General features: G+C 55.2%; 1 protein-coding gene across 2 annotated transcripts; it reads left to right on the forward strand.

Annotated features, from left to right (window-relative positions):
* Positions 1-405: 405 nt before the first annotated feature.
* ADCY6 (adenylate cyclase 6) lies at positions 406-22,883 on the forward strand. 2 transcript variants are annotated; one of them, XM_008140615.3, is made up of 22 exons: positions 406-552; positions 4,621-5,479; positions 9,402-9,551; positions 9,924-10,045; positions 10,139-10,250; positions 10,418-10,545; positions 11,062-11,220; positions 11,297-11,438; positions 11,554-11,682; positions 14,535-14,560; positions 14,786-14,933; positions 15,165-15,262; positions 15,458-15,545; positions 15,709-15,825; positions 16,058-16,216; positions 16,505-16,683; positions 17,522-17,557; positions 17,641-17,770; positions 18,066-18,329; positions 19,110-19,314; positions 20,104-20,228; positions 20,449-22,883. In XM_008140615.3, the coding sequence occupies exons 2-22, from the start codon at positions 4,622-4,624 to the stop codon at positions 20,572-20,574; spliced, it is 3,501 nt and encodes a 1,166-aa protein (XP_008138837.1). In that variant the 5' UTR covers positions 406-552; position 4,621; the 3' UTR covers positions 20,575-22,883. The 2 variants fall into 2 exon arrangements, with proteins under 2 accessions (XP_008138837.1, XP_028000081.1); XM_028144280.2 differs by lacking the exon at positions 11,062-11,220.
* The last annotated feature ends 363 nt before the right edge of the window (positions 22,884-23,246 follow it).

Here is a 23,246-nt window from a genome sequence, read left to right on the forward strand (position 1 = left end):
CCAGGGCGTGTTTGCGGGCTCCGGGAGACCCCAGGGGTGAGGGTGGCGGGAGGAGGCTGGAGGATGCAGCCCCTGGTGCAGGGAGCCGGGAGCCAGCCGGCCGGCCCCCTACCCCCCGGGGTCTTGATCCCAGAACAGTGGCCGCTTGTTTCCCCAGGACTGGGGGAGGGAGCGAGCAGAGGAGAGGAGGGGGCGCGCGGAAGGAGGGGGCGCCTCCTTTAGCCTCCACCGCCCCTCCCCTGCTCCTGGGAACCGGAGTGGGCCGCCCAGCCCCGCGTCTGGGGAGGGGGAGGGGAGCCCAGACAAAAGGAGCTTGTGCCTTTAAGGCGGGGAGTCGGGGAGCTGGCGGGGAGGGGACTTCTGGATCCGGGGTAGAGGGCGGCTGCGCTGGACAGCAAGGAGGGGGCGCGGGCCGTGCGGACGGCGGACGGCCGGAGGGACGGCCGGGACGCGCGGGCACGGAGCAGGACCGCGGGACGGCCGGCCCGCCGGCCGGAGCCCGCGGGGGCGGCGGGGCGGGGGCCCGGGGGAGGCGCCGACCCCGGCCGGCAGGTGAGACGCGCCCGGGAGTGGGGGAAGCGGGCGCTCGGGGCGGCTGGGGGACTCCCGCCCCGGCTCCGAGAGTTTCTTGGTGGGCGCGGAAGCGGGTTGTCGAGTCTCGAGAGTGTTTGCGGGGAGCCCGAGGCCCGCTGGGGCGGGGGTAGGCAGTCGGGGAGGAGATGGGGGGCTCAAGGTTCGCGGCCCCCACTCCCCGCCGCACGCGTCCCTTCCTCCACCCGGAGCCAATTCCCAGCCCGGGGAGCGGCGTGCTCGGGGGAGGCGCCGTCCTGAGGGCTGTCGCCGTGGGGCGAGCCTCCAAGTTTGGCTTAGAGAGTGGCTGTGTTCCGGGGAAGGAGAGGCAGCCTGGGCGGAGGGAGGGATGCCTCTGTCTGCAAGTCTCCCTCTTCTCCCCCTAGACCTGGGAATGCAGGGGAGGGGTGGTGTCAGGGCCGCTGCGCCCGCGGGCCGGGAGCAGACTGAAGAGCCGGCTCTGGGGCCTTAGTGCAAAGCTAGAAGTGGAACAGGCGGTGGGACTCTCCCCATACCAGTGTCCGGCGAGGTGGGGCCGCCTGGTGGGCTTGTGTGGCTGGGAGTGGAGGTGGGGGCCTTCTGCAGTCTGTGGGGAAGCCAGGAGAAGGTAATGTTGGACCTCCTACAGGGGAGGCTCCTCTACATCTGGAAAGGCCTGGAATCGAGGCCCGTGTCCCAGCATGGTGGGTGGTGCTGGCACTGGAGGGCCCTGCCTGGGCAGTGCCTTCTGCCATGAACTTTTCTGAAGTCATATGAAATCCCTTGGAGCCTCCTTTTGCCAAGGAGGGCAGGGGCAGAGGGGCCCTGGAGAGAGGGTGGACAGGAAGTGGCCGGGAAGAAGGTTTGGGCAACGCGGTGAACAGAGCCATCCTTGGGGCTGGGCCGTGGCCCACTTCAGACTTTGAGTCTCGGGCTGGCGGATCCAGGTTTGGGAGGGACTTGAGGTATGGGAGGCCCTGGGCCTCTGCCTGCCAGGCTGAATGGACGTGTGGGAGCCCGTGGTGCCTGGAGCAGCAGATCTGTAGCGTGAAGAGCCAGGGGTGGAGGAGGACATTGTTGGCGCAAACCCAGGAGCCTGTCTCTGGGGAACAGGGAGGTGGTCTGTGGCTCATAGTGATGGGTTCCTGGACAAGGAGGACTGAGGGACCATATAGGGAAGTTTTGTGGCTTTGAACAGTGCCCTCCCCTGTTCCCTGCCATGCCAGCCTGACATGGGGTGAGTTCTCCAAGATGGGCAGTGCCTGGAGTGGAGCCCGGGGCGGGATGGCTGCAGTTGTTGGACAATTACAGAGCTCTGAAGCCATCCCCCAGTGGGAGTCAGTGTGTTCTTGGGAGGGTCATGTGTTCCCCTGGACAGTCTCTGCCCTTTCCTCTGGGGGTATGAGCCAGATGTTCGGATGTGCTTCCAGGGGGCTGGGAACATGGCCAGAAGCAGGTCCTTTGGGAAAAGAGTTCTGGGCCAGTGGTGCTGGTGGGGATAGTCACAGGTCAAGGGACTGGGTAAGGGGGAGGAGACGAAGGCAGAGGATCATGGGGTGGGGTGGGAAACCTGCTCACTCTGGGCTCTGTCTCCAGCAGCTCTGGGGACTGACAGCTGGGGACACAGGGACTGATAGAACCAGGCGTCTGACTGGCTGGGGAGATGGGTGTTCTTGCTCATGACTTTTCTGTCATTCCATCTCTTGAACACAGGGAGTTTTGGGTTCATAGTGGCGTAGGGTGGGGGAAGAACTATTTATTGAGTGTGTGCTACGTGACAGGTACTGTTAGAGTCTTTCCTCACCGCTTGTACTGTTCCCATTGCACAGATGAAGAAACTGACCCAGGGAGATTTAGCAACTTGTCAAAGGCGGTGAAGATAGCAAATAACCGCAGTAAGGTTTGAAACCTGGTCTCTCTCCAAAGATCACGCTTCTAATGAAGTATTTTGAAGAGCCAGGCTTTGGTGACCTTTTGCAAATAACATCCCGATCAGAAGTCTTGGGTTTCTGACTTCCTCTCCATATGGTGCTGCTGGCGATGTTAAGGAGTCTGAAGGGTGCGCCGCTTGCTCTGTGGGATGAGGGAGAAGGGATGCAAGAACACTGGGCTGAGGGTGAACCAGGGGGGTGGGGGTTTCCTCTGTGCAGAGAGATCCCAGTTTGCATTCTGCTTTGTGGGCCCCTGGGTGTCTGATTGGAGCACAGCTTATCTGGCTGGAGGGGCCGGTCCTGTGGCCACCTAGGGCCAGTCCTGGGTACTCTCCCCGTGTCCCCTCGTGAGTACAGATGTCATGCTGCTGATGGCAGGTTTCAGTACAAGGAGCCCCCCCCCCCCGGGTGCCCTGTGGCATGGAGGAGTGTAGCACTGCTGGGGGCACGGGCACCATGCATGGCAGTGCTTTCATGCTCACCTCTGGCGCGGGGCTCCGCTGGGAGACACATTCACATTGAGGGTGTCGTCATGGAGTCCTCCCACCCAGGTTAAGACACTTCACTCCAGGAGACCTGAGCTCCGGGGCTGATTTGGTTACTCGTGATCGCTGTAACTTGGGCCAGCCATATAAAACTGCAGTGGAACTTAGTTTTTCCCCCTGTCAAATCTGTCCTGTGCCCAGGTGGCCACAGGGCCAGCTTCATAGGGTTTTGGTGAAGATCAGATGGAATTAGGCCTGTAAAAAGGACCCTGAAAAGTTTAAGGCACAGAGAAAGTGCACGGGAGTGTTACCCATCCACCCACCCATTCATCTGCTCAGTGAACATGTATGTGGACCCTAGGGAGGTTGCAGACAAAGAAATAAGAAAAGTGTATAGAATGGCAGTTGCTGATAAGCGCTGCGGAGAAAAATAAAGCATAAAGCTAGGAAGAGAGATAGGGGCTCCAGGAAAGGGGGTTGCTATTTTAATAGAGTGGTTAGGGAAAACTCATGATAAGGGGACATTTGAGCTGTGACCTGAGCAGCTCTTGTCCCGGGCAGAGGGAACAGCAAGCAGCAAGGTCCCAGGCTAGCCTGTGCGTCGTGTATCGGGGACCGGCACAGAGGACTGGAGTGCGTGAGAGAGATGAAGAATCATCATGTCACCATTATTATTTCACGCCAGCTGCTCTATACCAAAGCCTTTGAGCTTTCTATCTTTTCAACATACATTTATGGAAGTCCCTACTACGAGCCAAGTGTAGTGCTTGGTGTTGGGGATAAAACACTGAGCAAAATAGATATACTCTGTGTATAGTCAGAGGGACACACGTCAAACAAAGGGTGATTGAATTATCATTGTGGTAAGTGGCATGGACGAAATGTACGGAGGGTAAACAGGGAACCAGACTTAGCTGGGACGTCTTTCCTGGGGAAGTTCCATGTAAGCCGTGACCTGAGGGAGACGCTGGATTCAGCTCGGCGAAGTGGGCCTCGTGTGTGAGCGTGTGTCTGAGTGTGATGGGGGGAGGATGCGGAAAGATTGCCTTTTGTACAGAGGTCACCGACGGGCAGCTCCCGGGCTGAATCCATTCTGTGGGCTTGATCTGTTTGGCTTGCCGCATTGAAAAATGTGAGTTACTTGCCAGCATTTAAAAACCAGGAGATTTCTCATTGAAATCTATATATTTGTTTTCAGCTTCTGTTGAAAAATCGGAACAGGCTCCACCGGGACGCCAAGGGCCACAGCGTGCTGGTGTGGGCTGGTGCCGGTCCCCGTGCCCAGGGTGTGCACCCTCCTGAGCCAGGGTCGCTTTGCTCGTTGACACGGGCACTGGGGTTTGTAATCACCAGGACATTTGTGCCTTTTAGGGAAGAGGTGAATGTTGAAATGTGCGGCTTTGGAATCAGATGGATTTGGGTTAGAATCTTAGTCCTCACACGTATGTGGCAAGTTACCGCACCTCCCTCTGTCTCCGTGTGTCTCCTCGCCTGTCGAGTGGGGATACCATGGTCTCCCCCAGAGTCATTTTGTGAGGGCGATGTGTCTGAAGCACTGAACTTGGCAATGGGAAGTGCCCAGTTAATAATCGCTGCTAGTGGTGGCAGGCTGTGATGGTGGTATTCATACTGTCTCATTCTTTTCCTCCCTGCAGCATGTCATGGTTTAGTGGCCTTCTGGTCCCCAAAGTGGATGAACGGAAAACGGCCTGGGGTGAACGCAATGGGCAGAAGCGCCCTCGTCATGGGACTCGGACCAGTGGCTTCTGCGCACCCCGCTATATGAGCTGCCTCCGGGATGCACAGCCGCCCAGCCCCACCCCTGCAGCCCCACCTCAGTGCCCCTGGCAGGAGGAGGCCTTCATCCGGAGGGGTGGCCCTGGCAAGGGCACTGAGCTGGGGCTGCGGGCCGTGGCCCTGGGCTTTGAGGACCCTGAGACAACAGTGGCCGTTGGGGCGGCTGAGGTGGCACCCGATGTAGCACCCCGGAGCAGGCGATCCTGCTGGCGCCGGCTGGTGCAGGTGTTCCAGTCCAAGCAGTTCCGCTCCGCCAAGCTGGAGCGCCTGTACCAGCGGTACTTCTTCCAGATGAACCAGAGCAGCCTCACGCTGCTGATGGCGGTGCTCGTGCTGCTCACCGCTGTGCTGCTGGCCTTCCATGCCGCGCCCGCCCCCCCTCAGCCCGCCTACGTGGCCCTGCTGGCCTGCGCGGCCGTCCTCTTTGTGGTGCTCATGGTGGTGTGCAACCAACACAGCTTCCGCCAGGACTCCATGTGGGTAGTGAGCTACGTGGTGCTGGGCATCCTGGCGGCTGTGCAGGTTGGGGGCGCCTTGGCAGCCAACCCCCACAGCCCGTCCGCAGGCCTCTGGTGCCCCGTGTTCTTTGTCTACATCACCTACACGCTCCTACCCATCCGCATGCGGGCAGCTGTCTTCAGTGGCCTGGGCCTCTCCATCTTGCATTTGATCTTGGCTTGGCAGCTCAACCGTGGTGATGCCTTCCTCTGGAAGCAGGTGGGTGTCAGGAAGACAGGTATGGGCACCAGGCTAAGAATGAGAAGGGGTCTGGTGACCGAGGGTGGGTGAGTCATGGGTGGCTATGGGGTACAGGGATGTCTGGCTATATCTGGGAAGAGGGGCAAGTGATGGGAGGTCAGGTTTCAGGGGTTGGCCTCCCTTTGGGATCTGGGGCAGAGGGCACTCTTTTTTTTTTTTTTAAATAAGCTTCTGTTAAGAGAGCTGACAAGGAAGTGTGTCCTCCAAGACAGCCAGATATTTTTTAAATATATACCACATTTAAAAAATATATTTTATTGATTTCTTACAGAGAGGAAGGGAGGGAGAGGGAGAGGGATAGAGAGTTAGAAACATCGATGAGAGAGAATCATCGATCAGCTGCCTCCTGCACACTCCCTACTGGGGATGTGCCCGCAACCAAGGTACATGCCCTTGACCGGAATCGAACCTGGGACCCTTGAGTCCGCAGGCCGATGCTCCATCCACTGAGCCAAACCGGTTAGGGCAAGAGGGCACTCTTGAGAGGAGGGAGGTCTCCTGTACCCAAGCCTGTACGCTCCCTGTGGGCCACAATCTACAGCTCTTCGGCTTGAGGCCCTTTAGTGAAATGTAGCCCATAGTGACATAATGTAAGGCTGGAGGTGGAGCTGTTTCAGGCCCAGAGGCCAGTGTAGGTGACCATCCGGGCGTTGACATGTCTGGCTCCCAGTTGACAGACACCTGAGACTCAGGCCCTGGTGCCATCTCCGAAATGTAGCTCTAGGTGGTGATCTGGAGGAAGTGGGCAGGTTTAGATGGAGTTAGCAAGGGAGGAGCTACCTCTTTCCTGGACCAAGGCTCTCTGGGAGGACAGGGAGGGTGAAGAGTGGGTCAGTTACCTCCGGGACTGGGAGTGGTTTGAACGGGGTTGGACTGTAGAAGAGAGGTGTTAGGGTCTGAGCTCATCCCGCCCTCTCCTTTCCCACTGGGCACCAAGGGTCTGGCAGCCCTGCCTTCAGGTTTTCTGCCTGTGCTGGCTGCTGCCTCTGAGTTGAGTGGTTTATGAGGTGGGCTTGACATGGTGTTGAGTGAGAATTAAAGGCTCGGCTGCAGGAGGACCTGGTCATCCAATGGGCTGCGTTCTTCTCTGTGAGATCCTAGACACCTAACCTTGCCTCTCCCAGCCTTAGTTTCCCAGTCTAGAAAACAGGGATAAAAATAGTGTCTACCTCATGATGTTGCTGCTCGGGCCCCACCCTCTCCCAGAGTGACTCTAACAGCAGGGCAGGGCAGCTCAGCCTTCTCATGTGGGGCATGGAGGTGTGGGGAACGCTGTAGGTGTGGGTACCCAGTGAAGGGGCACCCAGGAAGTCCCTGTCAGAGACGTGAACTTGTGGAGTCGGCCATCTCATGCCATCCCCTTGACCAGGGAGTAGACCAGGCTGTCTTGCCAGGTGATCCTTCAGGGGCTGCTATGGGCACAGCCCCCCAGCCAGCACACCTCATGATCCCGCCATTGGCACCCTGATGTAGATGGTGCTGTCCTCTGTGCTCAGGTTTGAGGGAGCCAGCCTCCGCCTGGCCCAGGGCTTGTGGCCCGGAGCCCACCCTAGCCCCACCCACAAAGAGGAAGTTGCCTGGGGCTCCCAGGGTGAGAAGCTGGGTGCTCTGGCCTGATGCCCTTCCCAGCCTAGCCTGTGCTCCCAGAACAGAATGTACCTTTTTAAAAGTAACTTTATAGCCCTTTTGTTTGTGGAGCATGAGCCTGCAGGGCACTGTCAGGCCTCTTAAAGGGCCAGGGTCCTTGTGCCCCTGCCCCTTACTTCCCTCCAGGATAGCTGTCACACTGGGCTTTGGACTTGGACTGCCTTCTGGGGGAGGAGGAGCTCGGAGGTGGTGCCTGCCTTCCCCTCCCACCCGTCTCTGGGTGGGTGGGTGTCTCTTTTCTGCTCTCAGCTGGCATGGTGCCCAGAGCCTGCCTGGGGAGGCACAGTCCCATGGAGGCCAGGACTATGCCAGCCTCCCGCTTCCCCAGGGGCACCGGCTATAACCTCACCCAGGGGGGCCCAGCAAGCACAGTTCTACGGGGGAGTGGGGAAAGTCGCCCCTGCCCCTGTGCTAGTTCCAGGGCTGGGGTTTCCATACCTCCTCCCTGAGCTGGGGACCCTTCCCTGCACCCAGTTGGCTGTGGCTTCTGGGAAGGGTGGGGATGTGGCCTCCTTTCTAGGCTCTTAGGAAACCCTTTCCCAGATGCAGCCTCGCTCGCTCGTACTCACGGGAAGAAGCCTTGCGTCTCTGACCCACTCGCTCAGACACACTGAGAGTTTCACCCAGTTCACTCCGCCCCACTTGGAGTCTCCTGCAGTGCCCTGGCATCCATTTTTTCTCACAGTTCGATAGGGGTCTGTGTACAGATCTATTTCAGTCTCTCGTCCCCCTTCCCCTTCCCTCTATCATGACTCACATTTTCCTCTTGGGCTCCTGGGGCCAGGAAGGGAAGTTGCTTGGTTTGTGCCCCCCCCCCTTTACTTCTCCCCCACTAGGGGCTATTCTTAGAAACCCCTGAGGGAGATAGTGTGCCCCCCTCTTCACCCCTGCTGCTGGGAGGGGTGGGGGGGGAGGCTTGGAATCTGGACTGGGGAGGGAGACCAGGAGGCCAATGGTAGAGGGTCAGAGCTGGAAATGGCTCAGGGGTTAGCCAGACCCTCCTCCATCTGACCCAAGAAAAGTGAAACTGCGGCCCCAGAGATTAAGTGACCTGCCCAATTTGCAAGACTAGGTCTGCTTGCGGGCAGAGCCCAGAACTCCTGGCTTCCAGTTGGTGCTCTTTCCCTCCCTTCTCCCCAAACCAGAGCCCTGTCCCAGCCAACTCTGGGGTGGAGCCACGAATGCCAGGTTAACCCCTAAATTTCCAGAAGCACTGAGACCAGCTTCCAGTCAGTGCTACTAATGCTGCTTGAGGGTTGAACATCCTGAGACCAGGGTCCTAGGTTATGGGGCCAAGTGTTGGGGGTGGCTGGGCGTGGTGGTGCCCCATCCCAGTTAGGAAGGGTTTTTTGTGTCTGTAGAATCGATGACTTCCAAGCCTGGACTTTGAGGCTGGGACTCAAGAGCTTGGGTAAATGGAGTGAGTAGGAACCTTGGACACCTGGAATGTACTGTACAGCAGGGTTAGGACCGAAGCTTGGGAGTGTGACTGCCCTGGACTCAAGTCCCACACCAGTCACTACCAGCTGTGTGATCTTGGGCAGGTTACTTAGCTTCTCTGTGCCTCAGTCCCTCACCTTTCAAATGAGATAGTGTTACTTTATAGAGTTGAAGAAATACATATGTTGATGTATAAAAGACACATATATAGAATCTAGGCACATTGTAGGTAGCAAACAAATTAGCTCCTGTAACAATAACAGTAATTACTATTATGTCCGGGCCAGGAGGGAGCTTACCTTAGAGATCTTCCTGTTCTCCCCTCCAGGTTCCATATGAGCAAACAGAGGCCCAGAGAGATGGGGTGATTGTCCTGGGCACTCACTGAGGGATGTAGGGCTCAGCCTCCCGGGCAGTCCTGCAGGGGAAACAGGCGCAGAAGCTGCAGCATTTGTCTTTTGTTGAGGACATTGGTGGGGTAGGAAAGCTTAGTGTGCTGGGCTCAGTCCCGTGAGCTACCTGCCCAGGTCTGTGCTTCCACTCCCAGGAGCTGTCTAAAGATCTCATTTCTAGCCGTGCAGTGGTCCAGGAAGGGAGCTGGACTCCTGGAGGGTGGGAGGGGAGCGGCCGGGGGGCGGGGGGGCGGGTAGGGCAGATGTATCACAGGGTGGGGACAGTTTAGGGACCGAGGGCACAGGATCCCTGCCTTCCTCCCCAGAGGAGTTCATCTACAGAACCTAGCCACACCTGTGCATGGGCAGGGTGGTCACCAAGCCCCCGTACCCTCCTGCAGCTCGGTGCCAACGTGCTGCTGTTCCTCTGCACCAACGTCATTGGCATCTGCACACACTACCCGGCCGAGGTGTCGCAGCGACAGGCCTTTCAGGAGACTCGAGGCTACATCCAAGCCCGGTTGCACCTGCAGCATGAGAACCGGCAGCAGGTGGGACTGTTCTCCCTGAGGGGCCTTCCCCCACCTCCTCCCGCAGGTGGGATCTGCTGCCCCATACGGCTCTGAGGGATAGTGTGAATGGTTCTCTGATTGTGTGTCACAGAGGCCCTGAGACACTGGCGTTTCTGTCCTCAGGGTGGAAGGGAGCACACGTCTGAGGTGTGGTTGGATGTGGGTGGTCAGAGAGGGCTGGGTCGTCCATCTGCTGAGGGCTGTAATGGAGGAGGGTCAGGCTACCATCCAGAGGAGAAGCGCAGGTCTACAGAGAAGTCTGGGAGGGCTCTGGGAAGGTGGTGGAACCAGGAGGGATTAAAAAAGCGAGGCCAAGAAAATAGTGGTGCCCTGTCAAAACGACTGGTCTAGGAGCGGCTACTGCTATCAGTGTTGCCCCAGCATGTTGCCATGGAGATGAAAGAAGACATTAACACAAAGAAAGAAGACATGATGTTCCATAAGATCTACATCCAGAAGCATGACAACGTCAGGTAGGGTGGGGTGGAAGGATGCCAGGAAAAGTGGGGGATCTGGGAGTCTGGGAGGGTCATGTGGCACCTTCTATCTTCCCCCGTCGTCCACAGCATCCTGTTTGCGGACATTGAAGGTTTCACCAGCCTGGCATCCCAGTGCACTGCACAGGAGCTGGTCATGACCCTGAATGAGCTCTTTGCCCGGTTTGACAAGCTGGCTGCGGTGAGGGTGCTGGGGCTTGGGGGCAGGGTGGACTGTGGTGGGAGCACAGCCTGGCTGGCAGCAGCCTGAAGGTGTGGGGGCAGATCGAGACTGCAGTGAGGGCGATGGGCCTGAGGCGGGGTGGGCAAGAGAGTAAGGTGACTCTCCCCCAACTCTTCCCTCTTTAGGAAAATCACTGCCTGAGGATCAAGATCTTAGGGGACTGTTACTACTGCGTGTCAGGATTGCCAGAGGCCCGGACAGACCATGCCCACTGCTGTGTGGAGATGGGGGTGGACATGATCGAGGCCATCTCGTAAGCAGCACCCCTCCCAGGCTTCCTGGAACTGAAGGTGCCCCAGACTGCTCCTACCCTTTGATATGCTGCTCTCAGGGTTTTTCCTTAGTTTCGGCCAGTTTCTCTGTCTTTGAGATCCATCACTGGGGAGGAGGATGGATCTTCAGCCCCTGTAAAGGCCCCTGTGTACCTGAGACTCTAGCCAGTGAGGGTGGGGTAGCGGGACCCAGGGGGAGGGGGTCAAGGGCTGGAGAGAATGCCAGCTGAACAGGCCCGTGGGGAGAACAGTGATTCCTCCTCTCCTAGCTCAGTTCCACAGATGCTGCGGGACCCCTGCTGGTGAACCCAGTTCTCAAACATTTGTCCTTGAGCCCCATGCAGTTCTCTGCCCACAACCAGCCAAGGCTGTGCTCCTGTGCCCTGCACCGGGCCTGTCCTTGCCCGCCTGGCTCTGAGGGGAGCGGAAGGCCTGGGCTCTGGGATGGGAGTAGGGAAGACAATGCCAGGAGCTGAGCCAGAGCCACCTCCTCCCAGGCTGGTGCGTGAGGTGACAGGTGTGAACGTGAACATGCGCGTGGGCATCCACAGCGGGCGCGTGCACTGCGGTGTCCTTGGCCTGCGGAAATGGCAATTCGATGTGTGGTCCAATGACGTGACTCTGGCCAACCACATGGAGGCGGGGGGCCGGGCCGGGTGAGTGTGGGGTCCAGGTGGTGAGGATGGGAGCAAGGTGGGAGAGCCCAGGTCTCACCCTCGTGTACCCGCACAGCCGCATCCACATCACCCGGGCCACGCTGCAGTACCTGAACGGGGACTATGAGGTGGAGCCCGGCCATGGCGGTGAGCGCAACGCGTACCTTAAGGAGCAGCACATTGAGACCTTCCTCATCCTGGGCACCAGCCAGAAACGGGTCAGGCCAGGGTGGGTCCGGGGAGGGACAGGCGGGGAGAAGGACACATGGGAGGTGCGGGCAGAGGCCTTCTCTGGGCCCCTTTCCTAAGCCTGTGCCCATGCTGCCCATACAGAAAGAGGAGAAGGCCATGCTGGCCAAGCTGCAGCGGACGCGGGCCAACTCCATGGAAGGGCTGATGCCACGCTGGGTGCCCGACCGGGCCTTCTCCCGGACCAAGGACTCCAAGGCTTTTCGCCAGATGGTGAGGGCCCACAGCACCAGGACCTAGGCCTCTCTTTCTTTTTTTTTTTTTAACGTTTATTTATTTTCTTTATTGATTAAGGTATTACATGTGTGTCCTTATCTCCCCATTGCCCCCCCTGCCCCCGCTCATGCCCTCAACCCCCTGGTGTCCGTGTCCATTGGTTAGGCTTATATGCATGCATACAAGTCCTTCGGTTGATCTCTACCCCTTCCCCCCCCTCCCCTACCTTCCCTCTGAGGTTTGATGGTCTGATCGATGCTTCTCTGTCTCTGGATCTATTTTTGTTCATCTGTTTGTGTTGTTCATTATATTCCACAAATGAGGTCATGTGATATTTATCTTTCTCCAACCGACTATTTCGCTTAGCATAATGCTCTCCAGGTCCATCCATGCTGTTGCAAATAGTAGGAGTTCCTTCTTTTTTTTACTGCAGCGTAGTATTCCATTGTGCAGATGTACCACAGTTTTTTAATCCACTCATCTGCTGATGGGCACTTAGGCTGCTTCCAAATCTTAGCTATGGTGAATTGTGCTGCTATGAACATAGGGGTGCATATGTCCTTTCTGATTGGTGTTTCTAGTTTCTTGGGGTATATTCCTAGGAGTGGATTACTGGGTCAAATGGGAGTTCCATTTTTAGTTTTTTGAGGGAACTCCATACTGTTCTCCACAGTGGCTGCACCAGTCTGCATTCCCCCCAGCAGTGCACGAAGATTCCTTTTTCTCTGAATCCTCACCAGCACTTGTCATTTGTTGATTTGTTGATGATAGCCATTCTGACAGGTGTGAGATGGTACCGCATTGTCGTTTTGATTTGCATCTCTCGGATGATTAGTGACTTTGAGCATGTTTTCATATGTCCCTTGGCCTTCCTTATGTCCTTTTTCGAAAAGTATCTATTTAGGTCCTTTGCCCATTTTTTTATTGGGTTGCTTATCTTCCTTTTGTTAAGTTGTATGAGTTCCCTGTAAACGTTGGAGATTAAACCCTTATTGGAGATAACATTGGCAATTATGTTCTCCCATGCAGTGGGCTTTCTTGTTGTTTTGTTGATGGTTTCTTTTGCTGTGCAAAAGCTTTTTATTTGGATGTAGTCCTATTTGTTTATTTTCTCTTTAGTTTCCATTGCCCTAGGAGCTGTATCGGTGAAGATATTGCTTCGGCATATGTCTGAGATTTTGCTGCCTGTGGATTCCTCTAGTATTTTTATGGTTTCCCTTCTTATGTTTAAGTCCTTTATCCATTTTGAGTTTATTTTTGTGTATGGTGTAGGTTGGTGGTCTAGTTTCATTTTTTTGCATGTATCTGTCCAATTTTCCCAACACCATTTATTGAAGAGACTGTCTTGACTCCATTGTATGTTCTTGCCTCCTTTGTCAAATATTAATTGAGCATAGTGGTTTGGGTCGATTTCTGGGTTCTCTATTCTATCCCATTGGTCTATATGTCTGTTCTTGTGCCAGTACCAGGCAGTTTTGAGAACAGTGGCTTTGTAGTACAGCTTGATATCTAGTATTGAGATCCCTCCTACTTTGTTCTTCTTTCTCAGGATTGCTGCAGCTATTCAGGGTCTTTTTTTTATTCCAGGTGAATTTTTGGAGAGTTTGTTCTAGGTCTGTGAAATATGCCATTGGTATTTTAATGGGGAGTGCATTGAATCTATAGATTACTTTGGGTAGTATGGACAGTTTAATGATGTTGATTCTACCAATCCATGAACACGGTATGTTCTTCCATCTGTTTATGTCTTCCTCTATCTCTTTTTTCAGTGTCCTGTGGTTTTCTGAGTACAGGTCTTTTACCTCCTTCGTTAAGTTTGTTCCTAGGTATTTTAATTTTTTTGGTGTAATGGTAAATGGGATTTTTTTTAATCTCTCTTTCTGTAAGTTCACTATTGGTGTATAAAAATGCCATGGATTTGGGCATTAATTTTGTATCCTGCTACATTGCCGAATTAATTTATTAAGTCTAATACTTTTTTGATGGAGTCTTTAGGGTTTTCTATGTACAGTATCATGTCATCTGCAGATAATGACAGTTTTATTTCTTCTTTTCCAATTTGGATACCTCTTATTTCTTCTTCTTGTCTAATTGCTATGGCTAGCACTTCCAGTACTATGTCGAACAGAAGTGGTGAAAGTGGGCATCCCTGTCTTGTTCCTGTTCTTAGGTGAGATGGTTTTAGGTTTTTGCCCATTGAATATGATATTGGCTGTAGGTTTGTCATATAAGGCTTTTATTATATTGAGGTATGATACCTCTATTCCCACTTTGCTGAAGGTTTTTATCAAGAAAGGGTGTTGGATTTTGTCAAATGCTTTTTCTGCATCAATTGATGTGACTATGTGGTTTTTATCTCTCAATTTGTTTATGTGATGTATAACATTTATTGATTTGCGGATATTGTACCATCCTTGCATCCCCGGGATAAATCCTACTTGGTCATGGTGTATGATCTTTCTGATGTAGTGCTGGATCCAATTTGCTAGAATTTTGTTAAGGATTTTGGCATCTATGTTCATGAGGGATATTGACCTGTAATTCTCTTTCTTTGTGTTGTCTTTATCTGGTTTTGGGATTAGAATAATACTGGCTTCATAGACTTAGGCCTCATTTTCTTGTCTCCCTTAATACTCTGTGTCCCCCTTCCCTCTTCTTCCTGCCTTGTTGTGACTGCCATCACTATGAATGATTTCTGGTATTGGGGGTGGGAGAGATGATATCATCCCAGGGGTCCCAAGATTCCCAAAGAATATGGTATGGGGGAACCCTCAGCAGTGTTGCGGGGGGTGGGGGGAAGCAGGGCAGACAGCTTTTTCTTCACTTGCACACTCTGTCCCTTTCTCTAGGGCATTGATGATTCCAGCAAAGACAAGTAAGTTGGGTGACTGAGGAGGAGGATGTGGGGACGGCATTTGCACCTGGGACAGGGTTGTGGGGAGCAGAGGTCCCCCTCTCCTGGACCTTAAATGTTTTGTGTGAGAGCAGGTGCCACACCCTCGCTCACACTCAGTCTGGGTGCTGCCCATGTCCTTCCCTTTGCGTGGCCTCTCAATGGCCATGCTCATGCACCTGGTGAAGCCATGTCCTCTGCCCTCAGCCGGGGAGCTCAAGATGCCCTGAACCCTGAGGATGAGGTAGACGAGTTCCTGGGCCGTGCCATCGATGCCCGCAGCATCGATCAGCTGCGCAAGGACCACGTGCGCCGGTTCCTGCTCACCTTCCAGAGAGAGGATCTTGAAAAGAAGGTTTGGGGGATGCGGAAGGAGGAGGGCTGGGGGAGGAGGCAGGTCCAGGCAGGGATGTCTGAGCACAGGGGAGGGAACAGGAGAGGGTTTGGGGGGGGGGGTGGCTAGGTGACCACAGGTCACGGTGGGGATTCCTATCAACTGGGCCAACTGCTTCTCCCCCTTGAGGCCCTGGTAGCATGCTCCTCCCTAGGGCAGAGCCCAGTGCCAGCTCAGCCTCCTCTCCCTCAGTATTCGCAGAAAGTGGATCCCCGTTTCGGAGCCTACGTGGCCTGTGCCCTGTTGGTCTTCTGCTTCATCTGCTTCATCCAGCTCCTCGTCTTCCCACAGTGAGAGCCCTGCCCCTCCTTGCTCAGCCTCTCTTCCCTCCAGCACCTCCCAAAACCTTCCTAAACACCCACACAAACATCTACAGAAGCCCACAGTCCCTGGAGCCCGCGCCCTGCCCACCTGGGGAGCGGGAAGTGGGACAAGGACACCCATTCTTCCAGAGTAACATTTTTGCGGGCTCTCGTCTGTCCCAGCTCAACGCTGATGCTTGGGATCTATGTCGGGATCTTCCTGCTGCTGCTGATCACGGTGCTGATTTGCGCCGTGTACTCCTGTGGCTCTGTGAGTAGGGGCCTTCCAGGGCAGGTGCGAGAGGGCAGCATGGGCCAGGGGTGGTCACATGGGGAGAGGGAGGAGACGGTTGTGTCTCTTCATTGGGCCCCACCCCTGGGTGGCCATACCCCTGGCTGATGTGGCCTCCAACTCCTCTGTCTCCTACCTGCAGCTTTTCCCTGAGGCCCTGCAACGCCTGTCACGCAGCATTGTCCGCTCGCGGGCACACAGCACTGCAGTTGGCATCTTTTCAGTCCTGCTTGTGTTCACCTCCGCCATCGCCAACATGGTAAAGGTCCTCCCTCCTGCATGCCAAACCCTGCTCCGGGCTCTGGGGCACATTTCCTGCCCTCAGGGAGCCTGTTTTCCCAAAGGAGGGGGTGAGGTCAATTCCAGTCCTCCGTCCTTGATCTCCCCATCTTGTCATTCCTCAGTGAGAACTTGGGCCCCTGGAGTATAGGCACCTGGGGTATGGCCCTTGTGCCTTGGTTGCCCTGATATACCTCTCCCCACTTCTACAGTTCACCTGCAACCACACCCCCATACGAACCTGCGCAGCGAGGATACTGAATGTAACACCTGCCGACATCACCGCCTGCCACCTGCAGCAGCTCAACTACTCTCTGGGTCTTGATACTCCCCTGTGTGAGGGCACCGCCCCCACCTGCAGCTTCCCTGAGGTGACCAAGCAGTGCTTAGCAGGGCAGGGGGAGGGGCTTCCTGATTAGCACCACTTATTGACCCCCCTGCGCCAGACCTGGTGATGGGCACTGGGATCTCACCAGAGTCCCCAACTCAGGAGCAGCCGGGGGCCCTGGTGTGTGTGGGGATGACTGGAGGGTGGAAGAGGTTCGGGGTTGGGGTTGTGGAGGGGAGCTCAGGTGAGGCAGGGGAGGGCAGGGCTCTCTCTGCATGGGGGCACCTTGGCTTCTGCCTTCACCCAACACCTCCTCTGCTGTCGCCCCCAGTACTTCGTCGGGAACATGCTGCTGAGTCTGTTGGCCAGCTCTGTCTTCCTGCACATCAGTAGCATCGGGAAGTTGGCCATGATCTTTGTCCTGGGGCTCATCTATTTGGTGCTGCTTCTGCTGGGCCCCCCAGCCACCATCTTTGACAACTATGATCTGCTGCTTGGCGTCCATGGCTTGTGAGTTCATCCTCGGGCCCTTTCATCCCCCAGAAGTCTCTCTGGTGCCCAGGCCCCTTGTGCCCTTGGAATGTCACCACTCACCCTCATCAGTGCAGGGAAAGGAGGCGGTGGAGGAACTCCCAGCATATAACCCCAAACTGTCACCCCAGGGAAACACCGGTGCTGGGAAATCCCTGTGTCTAGGTTAGACATTAAAAAAAAAATCCCCTTTCGAATTTGCATGCTTTCATGTCCACTCTTGTGTCACACAGCTGCTTAGTGGCAGAGCCCTGACTAGGAACCAAAACTTCTGACTCCTGCTTGAGGGCTTTGCCTGGGACACCACTCTGGCTTTTCCTCTGTAAAACCCCACCCCTTGTGACATGTGGCCATAGCTTGGTGTAGTTGAAAAAGCCCTGGAGTCCATTGGGTTTGAATCCCTGCTCTGCCACTCATTAGCTGTGTGACCTTGAACAGGTGATTAACTTTTCTGCGCCCCAGTTTCCTCATCTGTTAAATGACTATGCCACCTGTATCACAGGGTGGTTGTGAAGATGGTAGTAACTAACACTGTCATGCTAAGCCTTTTGCATACATTATTTAGATCTCATCCCTCTTTTGTTGATGAGGAGACAGGCTTGGAGAGTTAAGCAGCTTGTACTAGGTCACATAGCTGGTAAGTAGAGGAGCCAGGAGTGGAACCTCTGCTCTTAATGAGTGACTATGAGCAGAGCCCTGGCCCATTGTCTGGTTTGTAGTATGTGCTCAGTAAATGCAGTTTCTGTTTCCCCTTCCCTACCCCCACTCAGTATCCCAGGGAGAACCGATGACTTTGTCTCTTGTGTCTTCCTGCCAGGGTTTCTTCCAATGAGACTGTCAATGGGGTGGACTGGTGAGTAAGGGCTCTGAGGCCGTGAAGGGTAGGGCTGCCAGATACCTCCTTCAGACACTGAGCATGCCTCTGCTTACCCGCAGCCCAGCTGCAGGGAGGGTGGCACTCAAATACATGACCCCCGTGATTCTGCTGGTGTTTGCGCTGGCGCTGTATCTGCATGCTCAGCAGGTGGAATCGACTGCCCGCCTGGACTTCCTCTGGAAACTGCAGGTGACTGCGTGGGCCCGGGAAAGGGGAGAGGATTTGGGGGGCAGAGCCTAGGCCAAACCAGAAATGCATCTCATTAGCTGGCTAAGGCTCTGGCCGCCCCAAGCCCACCTTGGCTCCATGCCTCCTCTGTGTCTCTGTTCCTGCCTTCTTCACCCCTTTGCCTGTTCTTTAGGCCTCATCTGTCCATGCCTTCCTTCTCCCACGTGGTTCCCTCTTATGCCCACCTTCAGGCATTGGCTGCTGCACCCGCCCCTTGTGAATGGTGGGCACTGGGTGATGGGTGTGGTGTCCACAGGCAACAGGGGAGAAGGAGGATATGGAGGAGCTCCAGGCCTACAACCGGAGGCTGCTGCACAACATTCTGCCCAAGGATGTGGCCGCCCACTTTCTGGCCCGGGAGCGCCGGAACGATGAGCTCTACTATCAGTCTTGTGAGTGTGTGGCTGTCATGTTTGCCTCCATTGCCAACTTCTCTGAGTTCTACGTGGAGCTGGAGGCAAACAATGAGGGCGTCGAGTGCCTGCGGCTGCTCAACGAGATCATCGCTGACTTTGATGAGGTGCTTGTCTAGTCAGCTGGTGCTGGCAGAGTGGGAGGAACTCTGGTTGAGAAGGCTGGGTTGGAGGGGTGGGTGGAGAAGGGAGGGAGATTTTATGGGACCCAGAGATGTTAGGGGCAGGGTAAGGGTAGGTAGCGTGGAGGGAGGACAGGGACCCATGAAGGTGTTAAGAGGCAGCATAGAGGGGAGCCCCAGTGGGGTAGGATCATCATTGTTAGGGAGCAAAGGAGGACAAGAGGATCTGGAGGAGTCAGGATAGGTACCAGGTGAATGTCATTGAAGAAGAAAGCAAGAGTCTATGGACAGAGCCTGATGAGGCCAAATAAGCAAGATGGTCCCCTAAATAGAGGAAATAGAAGCAAAATATAAGGAAGTGTCCTAAACGTCCAGACCAGGGATGGGCTTTCCACTCTTCTGGAGGGGAGGCACTTCCTCACTCTGGGACTCGGTTTCCCAAAAGGTCAGGGTTGAGATAACTGATGCTCGATATCCCTTCTGTGGTTTGGATTCTGTGAGTGAGCTATTGGGTGGACCTGAAGCTGAGCGCTCAAGCCCTGGCCTGGGTTCTGATGGCTGCCTGGTGAGGGAGGCCTGTCTTCCTGGCTCCTCAGTCCTGCTCCGAGACCAGCAGCTGGGAGGGAGGCTCTCTCACTAAAAGGAGGGGAGCTGTTGAGACAGGGCAGTAGGGAACGGGCCAGGGCATGGCAAGGAACGGGCACTGGGGGCAGGGCTGGTTTTGGCCTCTTTGCCTTGAGAGCCGGGCTCCCCTGTGCTGTCCAGATCATCAGTGAGGAGCGGTTCCGGCAGCTGGAGAAGATCAAGACGATTGGCAGCACCTACATGGCTGCCTCGGGGCTGAATGCCAGCACCTATGATCAGGTGGGCCGCTCCCACATCACTGCCCTCGCAGACTATGCCATGCGGCTAATGGAGCAGATGAAGCACATCAATGAGCACTCCTTCAACAATTTCCAGATGAAGATTGGTGAGAGGGCCTGGTGGCTGGAGGGTTTCCCCGGGCTGTTTCTGGGGAAAGCCTAGGGACCAGGCAGGACGGCATCACAGATCCCCCATCGGGACACTTGTCAGTTTCCTTTCTCTCACTATACTGTCTGATATGAAGGACAAAAATCATTCTTTGAGGGCCAACTATGTGCTGGGCACTGTTTCACACTTTAATCCTCACATTATCATCCCCTTTTACAGATAAGATAAAGAAACTGACTCTCAGAGATTAAGTAATTAGTAAGTGGTTGAACTGGAATTCAAAACCAGGTTTATGTCGACTCCAGTACCTGTGTCCTTACCTACGGCCAGTGTGATGAGGGGTACCTCCTCTCAGGTGAACGGAGGATGGGAGTGGTTAGTAGCATAGGTCCTGTAGTCAGGCGGTCTGGTTTGAATTCTGGATATTTCACTTACTGGCTTATTTAGCAAGTCATCCACCTTCTCTTAGCTTCACTTGCCTTATCTGGAAAATGGGGATACTGCTACCTACCTTTTAGGGCTTTTGAGAGGATGAAATACTAATGGAAATGCTTACCAGAGTGGCTGGCACAGAGCGCACATTCGGTAGGTGAGCTGCTGTCCCAGCAGAGCCGTCCTGCCTCGGGGGAGCTCCTCACCTGACAGGACCATTCTTTACAACCAGGACACTTGTCCCTTGGCCATTTTCTTCTCTGGGTCCTTCTAAAGGTGCCAGGAGGTGAGATGACTCCCTGGGTGACCCTGGAAAGCCACTCATCTCAAATGTCTTATGCTCTCTCCACCCCAGGACTGAACATGGGCCCCGTTGTGGCAGGCGTCATTGGGGCTCGGAAGCCACAGTATGACATCTGGGGGAACACAGTGAATGTCTCTAGCCGGATGGACAGCACAGGGGTTCCTGACCGAATCCAGGTGAGGGGCATGTGAGCAGAGGCTTGTACGGGTATGGGTCCAGGGGGCTTCTGTAGGTCCTTTTCTGCAATCCTTAGGACAGGGATAGGGTGGCAGTGTGCTGTGGTTGGTGGGGTGGGGGGGTGGGGGAGGGCAGCTAGTGTGATGAGAGGACCCCTGGGCCCCTACAAATGTAGCAGGAAGGATCCCAGCTAAGCAGTCTCCCTTCCCATCCTCCTAGGTGACCACGGACCTGTACCAGGTTCTAGCTGCCAAGGGCTACCAGCTGGAGTGTCGAGGGGTGGTCAAGGTGAAGGGCAAGGGGGAGATGACCACTTACTTCCTCAATGGGGGTCCCAGCAGTTAGCAGGGCCCAGCTACTAACTTAGCTGAAGGGACCAAGGTGGGCATTTGAGTGGACTCTGTGCTTGCTGGATGAAGCTGTGGCAGGGGGCACTGTACCTCAAGACTCTGCTGACCACAAAAGGGAACACCCAGCAGGCTGTGCTTGGACCATGCTCATTTGCCCTCAGGCTGGAGAATGAGGGGATACCAAGAGGGTTTTGTAAGTGACTTTCTTTTTAAATTGAGGCAGGGCTGTTCTCTCTCCTTTCTTCCAGCTTTTGGGAGCAGGGGAGGGGGTAGCAGTGGGAGCCCTCCTGCCTGAAAGATGGAAATGACAGCTTGCCATGCCTCCCTTTCCCTGTCTGGGCAGCAGGCTCAGGGCTGGGCCCTTCTTTCCCTTTCTCCTGGGAATACTTTGTACAAAGACTGGGGCAGGTGTGAAGAGTGCCTATTCCATGCTTGCCTTTGCTATGCCTGCATCCCCAGCATGGTCCTGGGGCCCCCTGACCCCAGCCAGGTCTCCCTCCTAGGCACAGGCAGAGAAGGGAGATGCTCTCAGAACCCAGTTCTGTCCATATTTCAGGGGAATGTTTCCATTTGCCAAATCCTAGTCCCATGATCTGTCCCCAAAGGGGAACAAAGGGACTTCTGACAGCTCAGATTTAGCCCCAGTTCCTGCAAAGTGTCAGGGAAAGGGGCATCTGGCCTCATTGGTACTGTGAAAATGCCCGGCCAGAGAGCAGGCATTTGTGTGGGGATGTCAGAGCAGGGCCTGGAAATTCACCTGCAGGTGCCAAAGAGAGCAGGCTGGCCAGGGAGGGGGGGTGGGGCCGGACTCTGGTCTGAGGGCCCAACGGTCAGGACCAGGTCACCCTGCCCCTGTGCTCTCTTGCTGTCTGCTGGCAAGTGGGGGGCTGGAGCTTCTCTACCACTTCAATTGCCAAGTTAGAAAAGGGCCAGGGCATGGAGGAAGATGACCTTGATCCCAAACTATCCTCCCAAGCCTTTGGCACTGGGAGGGCCTGTGTGTCTGTGCAGTGTGTGCGCATGTCGGTCTTTGTGTGCGTGTCTGTTGTCCAGGGCTGTGTCCTTCGTGCTCCTGTTCCTCAGCTCTCCACCCAGGCCGCCTCTCCCCTGTGGGCCTCTGTCTTCTGGGGAAAAGGCGGTGTTTCAGGTTCCAAAGGATGGAGAGAGATGCCCAGGTTGCACAGGAGTGGGATTTGGTGTCCTGGCAAGAGAAGGGGTCCCTGGGGAGAAGAGTCCTTTTTGTGCCAAATCCCTAAGTGCCATTTGGGGCCATGTGTGCAGCATAACTATCTCCCTGCCTGGGCAGAGACCAGCCTGAACTGTCTGGGGTTCGGTGGGCAGAGGCTCAGGACTTTCCTGGGTTTCCCAGCTGGTGTCCTGGGGTGAGGTATGCTTTGGTACTGGGGTAGCATGGGATCCTTCTGAGGACCCAGATACTGGTACTAAGGGGATGGGGTAGGGGAACCTGAAAGTTGGCCTTCCCCAGCCTTCAGCCCAAGTCTAGCATGTTTCTGGCTCCCCAACCCCCATGAAGCCTGCAAGGGCTGGCAGGAGGGTTAGGAGGCTGGATTCTATACTCCTGTCCTATCCCTGCCTTCTTTTTATCCCTTTCCCTGCAACCTCTTGCCTCTGGCCTGAATTAGCTGGTGCCTTGGTTTCTCTGTCTGTACCTATTTAAGCCTGAATTTTGCTTAAAGACTGCTTTGTCTTGGAGGTGATGAGAGGCAAAGGAGAGTGGGTCCCAGAGTTGCTGGGTTGGGAGTAGAAAGGGCAAGTTCCCTTCTTCATGCCCTTTCTGACTCTAGCTCCTGGTAGAGGCCTGGTTTCTGATTTGAACTGCCTGCCTTTGGGGAATCTTCCTGCATCAACCAAACAGGCCATTAGGCACTTAGTTAAGACAAGGCAGGAAGAGGGGGAAAGACTAGTTGGTCCAGACAGAGTATCAGCTTCCCTCCCTCCGGCCATACCCCTGGATAGGAAGGGACTGCTTGGAGACATGGGGTGGGGGTGAGGGTGTAAGGAGACCAGAGTGGGAAGACCGCAGTCTTGGGTGACTTGTCTCTGCTTCTTGCGAGGCGGGAAGGGCCCGTCCACACCCTGGCTCCCTGTACCACAGTGCCAGCCGTGCTCTCCTCCCGGGCTATCACTGCCCCCTTCTTCACTGGTTGGTAGGAGAAACCAGTGGGAAGGAGGCCCAGGGACTTGGTTTTATACTGTAACCACTGTGGGAGGGGGAAGGGTGATGTACCATGTATTTCAGTGAAATATTTAATATATTTAAATATCAATAAAATCAAACTCTTTGTAAAATTCCTGTTCTCTGCAGCTGTTCTGGGCCCCGGGTTGGGTCAGAATCAGCAGAGCCTGGTGTGGAGGCAGCCTCCCGCCTGCAGGCTGGGTGGACCTCGGTTGTCTGTGGTCAGAGGACTTCCTCTGCTTTTTTCCCACGGCCACAGTGAAGCTGCAGTGTCTTCCTGGAGCGTAACTACTCTAGGCCCTGAGCATCATGAGGACCAATGAGCCTTCCCAGATCTGTTACTCTGACCTCTTCCACGGATGAGGTTAGGACCCCCTGTGGTGGTCTTTCCAGTGCCCTGGCCCCTCCCAAAGCAAACACCAAGTTCTGGCTGCTTCAAGAACTTCTCACATACCTGACCTCACAGGAAT

Source organism: Eptesicus fuscus, chromosome 7 (genome assembly GCF_027574615.1).
Source record: "Eptesicus fuscus isolate TK198812 chromosome 7, DD_ASM_mEF_20220401, whole genome shotgun sequence".
NCBI lineage: Eukaryota > Metazoa > Chordata > Mammalia > Chiroptera > Vespertilionidae > Eptesicus > Eptesicus fuscus.